At 35.9% G+C, this 10,422-nt stretch overlaps 3 protein-coding genes across 10 annotated transcripts in view; 2 read left to right on the forward strand and 1 right to left on the reverse strand.

Annotated features, from left to right (window-relative positions):
- Positions 1-4,069, forward strand: part of LOC128013039 (ribosomal protein S6 kinase alpha-3) — a 50,278-nt gene extending 46,209 nt beyond the window's left edge. For all 8 annotated transcript variants that reach the window (XM_052595738.1, XM_052595737.1, XM_052595736.1 and 5 more), the window contains 7 exons: positions 14-103; positions 629-787; positions 1,449-1,610; positions 1,699-1,775; positions 1,852-1,969; positions 2,053-2,193; positions 2,755-4,069. In XM_052595738.1, coding sequence (XP_052451698.1) covers positions 14-103; positions 629-787; positions 1,449-1,610; positions 1,699-1,775; positions 1,852-1,969; positions 2,053-2,193; positions 2,755-2,877 — 870 coding nt within the window. In that variant the 3' untranslated portion in view covers positions 2,878-4,069. The remainder of the gene's footprint in view (positions 1-13; positions 104-628; positions 788-1,448; positions 1,611-1,698; positions 1,776-1,851; positions 1,970-2,052; positions 2,194-2,754) is intronic.
- Positions 4,070-4,426: 357 nt separating this feature from the next.
- si:dkey-226l10.6 (zinc finger protein 112) lies at positions 4,427-6,930 on the reverse strand. Its single transcript, XM_052595413.1, has 2 exons — positions 6,481-6,930; positions 4,427-6,314 (listed from the first exon to the last, which is right to left on the reverse strand). The coding sequence occupies exons 1-2, from the start codon at positions 6,763-6,765 to the stop codon at positions 5,151-5,153; spliced, it is 1,449 nt and encodes a 482-aa protein (XP_052451373.1). The 5' UTR covers positions 6,766-6,930; the 3' UTR covers positions 4,427-5,150.
- A 393-nt stretch (positions 6,931-7,323) lies between these two features.
- eif1axb (eukaryotic translation initiation factor 1A X-linked b) lies at positions 7,324-9,930 on the forward strand. Its single transcript, XM_052595525.1, has 7 exons — positions 7,324-7,501; positions 8,042-8,125; positions 8,218-8,321; positions 8,588-8,638; positions 9,244-9,325; positions 9,454-9,545; positions 9,672-9,930. Exons 1-7 carry the CDS (start codon positions 7,486-7,488, stop codon positions 9,675-9,677), a joined length of 435 nt encoding a protein of 144 aa, XP_052451485.1. The 5' UTR covers positions 7,324-7,485; the 3' UTR covers positions 9,678-9,930.
- Positions 9,931-10,422: the final 492 nt, after the last annotated feature.

Here is a 10,422-nt window from a genome sequence, read left to right on the forward strand (position 1 = left end):
TTTTCTTGTTTAGATCATCAATAAAGTTAAACGGGATCCAACAGAGGAGGTGGAAATTCTGTTACGCTATGGACAGCATCCAAATATAATCACCTTGAAAGACGTGAGTGTTTAGAAACAAGGATGCAATCTTTTTATTATCCTCCGTGAGGTTGAAAGACAGTAGTCTGTGGCGGCAGACTCTGAACTTTGTCTTAGTGGCTAAACACAATTATATTAAGGTAATGTCTTGTTCTTTTCAAAGAGCATTGATGTGTTTACCTAAAACCGATTCTGGAATGAGAGTAGTGTAATGAGTTTCTGTCCTCATAGGGTTTCCTGCAAATTACTCCGAGCAGGTTATCCATCATTCATATTCATTTAGCAGTGTATTAGTATTATTGTTTCCAGTGTTTCCTTACATTATAAATGCATCTGCTTCAAGTGTTCCTTAAACATGGCATTGATTGCCTTCTAACACAACGTTTGTTTCGCTGCAGATGTAAACATCCTTATCATGATGTTATGGATTGCAGAATTGGTTTCTACAGCATTTAATGAAAAGTGATGTTAGTAATAAAATAGAAGAGATGTTGAATTTAAACTGATTAGCAATGATCGAGTAATATAACTGCGTCACTGTATGCAGGTGTACGACGATGGCCGCTCAGTGTATCTGGTGACAGAGCTGCTGAAGGGAGGGGAACTGCTGGATAAGATCCTCAGACAGAAGTTCTTCTCAGAGCGGGAGGCCAGCGCTGTGCTGTACACCATCACAAAGACTGTGGAGTACATGCACAATCAAGGGGTATGTGACCTCTCTAGAGCTCGAACTCTAGCATGTGCGCAATACATCAGAGACAATAGCTGAGGGAATGAAACTTAAAGCCCAGCTGAAGTACATTAAGATTGTGATCTTGGGAAACACATGAGACTTTGCCTTGGTTTTACTATATACTGGTTTATAATGACTCTGATGCAGATAAACTCAACATTAGAAGCCAGTTTGGTCTCATTCAAGCCGCAATAGATGTACACTTTCATTCAAGAGTTCTCCAGACATTTTTAAAAAAGTCTATTTGATGAGAAATAGTCAAGGCAAGGCAAGTTTATTTATATAGCACATTTGATACACAAAACTGTAATATTGTGAAATATTATCACAATGTTTTTTATTTTAAACTGTTTTGAAAAATGTCATTCATTCATGTGATGCAACGTTTGATCAATTTAATGTGTCCTTGCTAATTGAAAGGTATTTATTTCTTTAAAAAAAAAAGAAATCACACTGACTCCAAACGTTTGATCGGCAGTGTAATATAACTGTACATAATACAATTTAAATGTAAAATAACAGTAATAATTTGAATTAGAAATTTAAATGATTATTTAAAATGTTTAAAAAAATGTATTTATACGGTTCGTGAGCCGCCTTGGTTCTAACGTAAGCTTCCTTTCCTCCTCATCAGGTGGTTCACAGAGATCTGAAGCCCAGTAACATTCTTTATGTGGATGAATCTGGGAATCCCGAGTCCATCCGGATCTGTGACTTTGGCTTTGCCAAGCAGCTGAGAGCGGAAAACGGACTGCTGATGACGCCCTGTTACACTGCCAACTTTGTGGCCCCAGAGGTACATTTTACATGTCGGAGGAGGCACAGGATTTTGTCAAATAAAAGTCAGTTTCTTAATCCAAAAAAATAATAATTTTGGTCCTCAGGTGCTGAAGAGACAGGGGTATGATGCTGCCTGTGATATCTGGAGTTTAGGTGTCCTTTTGTACACAATGTTAACTGGGTAAGTAAGTATGTAAACCTAGCACTATAGTTTTCAAAATGTGTTTGTATTCAATTGACACTGGGCTTTTTCTCAGATTCACTCCATTTGCTAATGGCCCAGAGGACACACCAGAGGAGATTCTAGCTCGAATCGGCGGTGGGAAGTTTTCTCTCACAGGTGGATACTGGAGCTCTGTTTCATTTGAGGCAAAGGTACCTACTTGAGAAGAGCATCTAAATTACACTCTTCAAAAAACATCTCCTTAAAGATCATTCAAACACCTCGTCTTTTACAGGACTTGGTGTCTAAGATGTTACATGTAGACCCCCATCAGAGACTAACAGCTGCACAGGTGTTGAAACATCCCTGGATCCTTCACAGAGACCAGCTCCCCAAATACCAGCTGAACAGACAGGACGCCCCCCATCTGGTCAAGGTTTGGTCCTGTCCACACATTATCCTTTGGAATAAAGCTTATACATCTAATTTTAATTTAAAAAATATTCCCATAAATATTTTACTTTGCTCTTAGACTTAATTTATATTTGAAATGCTCCTAGAATACACAAGGGTCCCAAATTCACAGAAATGTTTTTTTTTTATATCAAGGAAATGTACTGTATTTTTATAGTATTAGCTTTATAGTCTTTTAAATATTATGAAATTTATATTTAAATTATATATATATATATATATATATATATATATATATATATATTTTTTTTTTTTTTTTTTTTTTTTTTTAACATGCTTTCTTTTAGTAGATAAGGACTAATTATTATGACTGACGATAGATAGATAGATAGATAGATAGATAGATAGATAGATAGATAGATAGATAGATAGATAGATAGATAGATAGATAGATAGATAGATGTGTATATATATTTATCTAGAATTTATTTGTGTTTATTTTTTTTACATTTTATAAAAAGATGAAAAATTTCAGTAGACAGGTTAATTCAGGAAGGTTTGTATGAAATCTTTCCTCCTGTAGGGGGCGATGGCTGCTACATACTCAGCCTTGAACAGGAACGTTCCTCCCATGCTGGAGCCCGTGGGCTGTTCTATTCTCGCTCAGCGCAGAGGAGTGAAGAAACTGACCTCCACTGCTTTATGAGCAAATCCCTTCCACCTCCAGCCCTGTGAACTCATGCTTGGTTTGAGCACAGCCGGAACTCGGCTTGCTTGCTGCCCACCATGCATCATGGCCTTAGAGCCAAGCGTAGATTCTGAGGACCCCTGGTGGACAGTCAAAATCTTCCTTCACTGGTTACTACAAGGGCCAATAAAAACAGTTCGGCCTGTACAATCACGCCTCTGCCTCTAAACTCAAACCAATAAAGAATCTGTGGACTATTTCTGAGGAGCAAATTACCTGTGTATGAATATAAACATACTGCATCTCAGTCATTATAAAAAGGTAAGATGTATTCAGGGAGGATGTGGATTTAAGAGGACGACAACAAATTCCTGCACCGTAGTGTGCGCACAGTTGCGAAAAGCTCCAGTTGTATGGGGATGTTGTATACGGGATGCGTTCCTGTCAGGCAAACACTGAATATTCAAATTGTATCCTGTTCTGGCCTATTATTTTACATCATTAATGCCACATTGCATATTTAAGTCCCAGCAAACCTTGTTCTCCAGTCATTTTTGGATAGCGAACTTGGAGAGACTCCTTCAGCAGATCCATACAAGACTATAAGATGAGTCCAAATATTTATAATACAGCTGCTGGCGTTAGTTTTTAGCGTACCTTTTATAAAACGACATTGTGAACGAGGTCCAAAGCACAAAAATGCAGAGGAGGCCTACATGTAAACGGCACAGAATGTCAAATAGAGAACTCAGGTGAAACGCAATACATTATACAAAAAAAGAAATAAGCTGGGACGGAAATTTAAAAGGCTGTAAACCTGCTGACCTGTTTATTTGTTTGGATGTAGAGAATTACAGAAATGCTCAGAGATTTAATTTTTTAGTGACTACTTACAGCCTACACATATTTTTATAAATGTGCATGGGCAAGATGCTATATTAGCTCTGTGCAAGTGGCATGACTGAGGATGTTTTCCCCCTTTAATATATTTTAAAATTCTTATGATTCCTTGCAGGTTTTATTTTTGTTTGTTTTGTTCTTTTCTGAGCAAGTTTAAATATGTTGTGCATTTTTCTTTTCATCTCAGTTGTATTTTTCCCGTCTTTGACTTGGAAGAGTTCTGGAAATGTTGCTGTCCATATAGCAAGCTGCTATTCTGTTCTTTCTTTTGTACATGTAGAAAATAAAGTTTGCCATTTTTACAAAAACACTTTATGACTGTAAATGTCTTTTTTTGCACTGTTGTCATTTTTATAGAAAGTGTTCATCACGGGAGAGCAAAAATATGAAATTGTATGTTTCAACACTATATTAACTATTTATAATTCAGGTTTTTAATAATTTTGCATGTTTAGTTTGCAGTGTGACTGAGCCTTTAGAAACAAATTTGCTAAATATATATACACTACCATTTACAAACCATATTGGTGTAAATTAAAACACTAATATGATGAAATATTGTTACAATTTAAAAACTTATTTTTAAAATGTATTCCTGTAATGTATAAAGCAGAATGTTCAGTCTCCAGTGTCACATGATCCTTCAGAAATCATCCTTATATGCTGATTCGATGCTCAAGAAACATTTATTAGTATTGTCAGTGTTGAAAACAGTTGTGCTGACGAAATTTTTTTGAGGGAATCATGACACATTTTCCAAATGAATAGAAAGTTTAAAAGAACAGCATTTAACAGAAATTATAATTGTCTTTACTGTCACTTTTGCTCGATATAATGCATCCCCGTGCTAAATAAAAGTATTAAATTTTCATTAAAAAGAGAGAGAAACTAACTAATGCCAAACCTATAAACTAATGTGTTTATAACTATAAAATGCAGAAAATAGAACCATAAATGCGTCTCTTCGCATCAAGACTTTGACCACAACAATTGGTCTTAAAGTAATAATCATACATGATATTTGAATACTGTTTTAAAGAAATGCATTGTATAAAATATATGTCTTTGTAAACATGCACATAGAATGTCTAAACATTATTAGCAGCTAAACATTATTACTAACACCACAGAGACTTACATTTTCTACATGATAAAAAGATAATCAAATGGACATACAATATATCGTTACATATTCTGTAAAAAGAAATACAGAAATTTTGCCTACAATTACAATTTGTAGTTTAACTAACCATGTAGCTAACATTTATACAGAATTAGGTCCTTAGGTTTAATCATAAACCTACCTAACTAGTGAAAGAAAACATGGGTTTTCACCTTTGGTTAGCTAAAACTGTTAATTCATTATACAATTCTTGTTTAGACTTGAGATCTCATTGTGTGCCAGAGCTTTCCTCGCTCTTCTCCTTCTCTTCATGGTCATTTTGGGGAAGTTCCTTTTCCACAACCGCATTTTCAGACTCCACACCTTCGGCTGCTGCCGGATCCACTGGATTCCCAGACAGACCCTGCATCTCATCTTCACAGAGCAGCTCCATCTCAGCTTCTTCCTGCCTCACGGTGACTGGATCCATTCCTTCCTCAGAGCTATTCACACTCACAAGACTGATTTCGGGATCGTCGGGCTGGTTCTCAACAGACTCGTCATCGGGCTGCTGTTTGGGAAGGCTCTTGTGCTCGTGGGTGGCCATGTGTGATGTGTAGCCTCGCTGTGAAAAATAAATTTTGCAGATGTCGCAGTAGAACGGGGTCATCACGTTGTGTTTGTCCATGTGTTTGACGTAGCCGTTGACTCTTAGGAACCCCTTATCGCAGGTCTTACACAAGAGTTTCTCTCCAGCATGAGATGACTTGAGATGCTGAATGAGGGAACCTCTAAACTGAAAGCTCTTTTCACAGATGGGGCAGATGCATGTGAGTATAGATGAGTGATGTTTCATGTGAGCAACGAGGGCAACTTTGTAGCCGAAACGCCTGGGACATAAGTGGCACTTGAACGGCATGGTCGACTCGGCATCCTCGTGAACCTTCTGGTGAGCTTTCAAAAAAGCTTGATGGGGGAAGCCCTTTCCACAGTGTTGGCACACAAACCTCCCTTCTGGATTCTCCTTAGTGTGTATGACTCGATGGCTCAGAAGGAGACCCATTTTATGAAACCTCTCCCCACAAATTGAACAAATATAAAACTTCTCTTTGACTTCGGATTCGGTTTTATTTTTAGCGTGATTGGCCCGTCGGTGCTTCATCAGGGTGCGTCTACTGCGGAACCTCTGGCCACAAGTTAGACAGTTGATGTACTTTCTGCCATGATCTTCTCTAAACCCGGAAATTTCGGTCGAGATGCCGTCCTCAGTAACGGCTAGCTCACTCTCTTCATCTTTAACACCCTCATCGGGTGAGGAGATCAGCGCTTGTCCAAATGTCATGTTGGAGCTCAGCTCATATTCAAGAGGCTCCTCTTTGACACAAGCAAGCGAAACAGCCTCAGAAATGGTGATCTTACATGTGTCATCTGCCAAACTCTCATCTTCTGCTTCCTGTCAGATACAATATGACACAGTATACTATTACATATTATTATACATAGATAGATAGATGTGTTTATATTTAAATTACATACCATCATTAAATGTAACTGTACTTTAAGTGTAATTATATATTAAGTTTATAAATCATATATAATAAATAAAATGAAGATGTTACCTGAATCCCCCTTTCTGACTCAGGTGATCGATTAAGAGTTTGTACTGTAGGAACAGCATCCACGCTTAGTATCATGCATGTGGTGTAACCCAGATCCATTTTGAAGTAGTTCTCCTCGGAGAAATGTTGCCCGCACACTCGGCATGAAGAGGTTGGGTCTTCAGCTTTACTGTCTTCGATAAACTTTAACCACAGACTGCGTCTTTTCGGATCCTCGGGTAACATGTAATGAATAATGGTGTCCGATCGGTTCGGACAACCACCTACCACACATTTATGCAGCATGTTTACAACGCAACTGACTTGAGCCTTAATATGAAATGTTTAGACTAAGCTGTTAATTGCATCTACATTGCATACGATCAATTGATCATAGTAGAAAATTCCACTTTGAGACCTTTTAAATAGTGAAAAGGCGTTCAAACCAAGGCGCAATGCTGTTTCTTCTGATGCCACATTTTGATGAAGAAACTATCGCCACCTAGCGGATAGGAGGACAAGTACATTTCTTGCGATTAGTTTGTTTTTTAATCTTAGATTTATTTTTATTAAGCACTTCTTTCTTTTCAACTGTATTTTTATCCGTGTTAACATCTATACCTTTAGCTTTACATAATATATATATGTTCTTTTTTCTTTTCTCTTAAACAATTATTTATTTAATTATTTATCCTATACATTTTTATATATTATTATCATATCATATCGTTTCAGATAATAATACATTTTATTTAGCCCACTACCATAAAAATTCATATTCTATCAGTATCAGCTCCTGAGCTGGTCAAAGAGTATACTCTTTGAGCTGGTGGCGGTTCTGAATAAAGTTTTGCGCTGTTGAAAGAGGCGATCTGCGCATGCGTCGTTGTCAGCTTTTCTCGCTAGCGGCGCTGATCTGTTAACAACAGCACGTTTGAAATAGTAAAAAAAAAAAAGTTAAATATTGTTAGCATTCCATAACGTTTCTGATTATTATTCTAGAGCCTTCGACGTCGTTTAAAGAACATGCCGAAAAATAAAGGTAAGGTGGTATGTCAAGATACCCATGTGAGATGTTAGCATTGAATTTAGCACACAAGGTAACGTGTGATATTGAATGTCGCAGTTTATTGTCAGTGTTTGATGTTTAATTGTGGCAGTTGAATTAGTTTTTGTTTCTGTATTTGATTTGCGTTTTGGTTCATAATGAAAAATAAAAGCTGCTTGTCAAGTAATGTAAAGGATGTGTTTGGCCCCCATGTGTTGTGTTAGTCAGGTAACGTTAACGTTACTTATGAATAGCGGACCAGTTTAACGTATTTTGATCTTTTACAGGCTTATAAATCATTACGTTTAATATACGTTTAATGCGCTAATATTTTTAAAAGTGATCATACATGCTAAAGTTAAATAAATAAACGTGAAATTAAGATGTCACCGTAATGGGTGTTGAGTGTGTGTACTTTGCTCAGTCATTAGGCAACACTTCGTTGTTATCATAGGACTCTGTATTGTGTTAATAAGATGGTGTTTTTCAAAGTTTTTGATAGTATCTGAGCACATTAAATTTTTCTGTAACCAGGAAAGGGAGGAAAGAATCGGCGACGTGGTAAGAATGAGAATGAATCTGAGAAAAGGGAGCTGGTGTTTAAAGAGGATGGACAAGGTGTGTTGAAATACTCTTGTGTATAATGAGTTTTCCCTACTCTTCAAAACATGATCTGCTTTTGGCTGTATCCTTTTATTTTCCCCTTCTAGAATATGCTCAGGTCATCAAGATGTTGGGAAATGGGAGGTTGGAGGCCATGTGTTTTGATGGAGTCAAGCGGCTTTGTCACATCCGAGGAAAGCTCCGGAAAAAGGTGCACTTTACAGATCCAGTCTGTGATGCTTCAGACTGAATGCAGATTCAGCATTTCCATCACTTTGTGAATGAGATTGGCTTTGTGGACTGACAGAAATGTTTAGACCTATAAGTCAATATTGTTTGATGAACCTAAGTAATGTAACTAATTTTAACTGTGGAAAATTTCAGCAGAGGACAAAATGTTGTTTTAGCGGTTTTTCATTAAATCCTAAAATGTTTGTGTTACTTGAGGTCTTATGTCTTCATCTTTTTTTAATTTAGGTGTGGATTAACACATCAGACATTATTCTCATTGGATTAAGGGACTACCAGGTTTGTTAAATATTTTTTCATATTTTATGTAATATTATACATAATATAGCTTTAATATAATTAAATATGATTTAATATTAAAAACACTTTTTACTATAATAATTGACTGCCAGGTATGTTCAATATTTAATATAATTATGTATTGTAACATTTTGTCAATTGTATACCTTGTATAATTTATTTAGAGATCGCAATGAAAGAGCCTTGATGCTTGCATGGAGTTAAAAAGAGAATAAATATTGTATTTTCAAAATACTATTTTGAAATCTTAATAAAAATACAATTGTTATACTCATTGGATTAAGGAGTTTAAGGGTTTAGATATGTATTTTAATATAATTAATTATACTAATATAGCTGTATCCAAATCCAATAATCATATTTTATGATTTTAATATATTTAAATATAAATGTATTAGGAATTCCATATAAATTTCATTTGTTTGCCTGGAAAGAAATAAGTTTACAGTATTTTGCCATTTAAAAGCTTTAGTCTTTCAATTTAAAAATAAGATTCATGCTGCTGATGAGACTACAGTTCTCTTAAGCACAGGCTTTTTATGAAGTGAATATCTGACGTTCTAAATTCTGAAACTTCTTTTCAGGATAATAAAGCAGATGTCATTTTGAAGTATAATGCTGATGAGGCTCGGAGTCTGAAAGCCTATGGAGAGCTTCCAGAACACGGTGAGTATATTTATTCTGAAAAACCTGGTTCTTGATAAATGGAGGTTCTTGGCTTACAGTATGCTGATCTTTTTGCTGCACTGTATTAAATGCCTTGTCATTAAATTCTTACTGTTGGTGCCTTGCAGCCAAAATCAACGAAACTGATACCTTTGGGCCTGGTGATGATGATGAGATTCAGTTCGATGATATTGGTGATGACGATGAGGACATTGATGATGTAAGTACTAAAACACTCTTACTTTCATCTGAAGTTTAAGATTAATTTTAAAAACTAAATGTTTTGATTAATTGAAATGGAGATGTGATTTTTTTTTTTTCTTACAATACCATGTTCCTTCCCCAGATCTAAGAGGAAAACTCTGGGAAGTGAATGTTTCTCAACCCCGAAGCGACAACATCCTCACATCCCCCCTTGAAGTAGCCCCTCCATCATTATGTACACGGAGGCTCAATTTTAGGTTTCTCTGACTAATGACATGACTGCATTTTCACCTTCAATCCATTTTGTTATCTTTTAATGTATTTATATTGATTTCACATCATGTGGAATTTAGTTACAGTACAGAATCTATGGATTCGCAATAAAAAGATAACCAATTTTATGTTTGGTCTTGCAGTCTGTATCCTAATAGACATGTTTAAAAGCTCTGTAAAGGTGAGTGAAACTCTTTTGGTAAAAGCTGATATCTCTAGAATTCCTCTTGTCTTTTTTAATGTTTTTGAAGTCTCTTATGATTTACTGGTCACACAGTGATGCATTGGACGATGCATTTATTCAGAAAGCTTATCTGATTTGCTCTTTGTTTGAACCCATCCTAATTTTCTACTTAAGACGATAATGATTGAATACTTATTTTGCAGGGCTGCTGAATTTATGAAAGTAACTAATCTTGAAGCTCTATCTATTACTTCACAGTTGTTACTTCACAGTAGTTACAACGTAATTGCTTGAAACTAAACTACAGAAAACATCAGCAACTGAAATATTTGTAAGATGAAAACGGACACTTTTTTTTTTTACTTTTTAAAATGATAGCTCACAAAGCAGATAACCAGAATAAGGAAGTATTTTTGTATGCAAAGTACAAATAGGC

Source organism: Carassius gibelio, chromosome B24 (genome assembly GCF_023724105.1).
Source record: "Carassius gibelio isolate Cgi1373 ecotype wild population from Czech Republic chromosome B24, carGib1.2-hapl.c, whole genome shotgun sequence".
Taxonomy (NCBI): Eukaryota; Metazoa; Chordata; class Actinopteri; order Cypriniformes; family Cyprinidae; genus Carassius; species Carassius gibelio.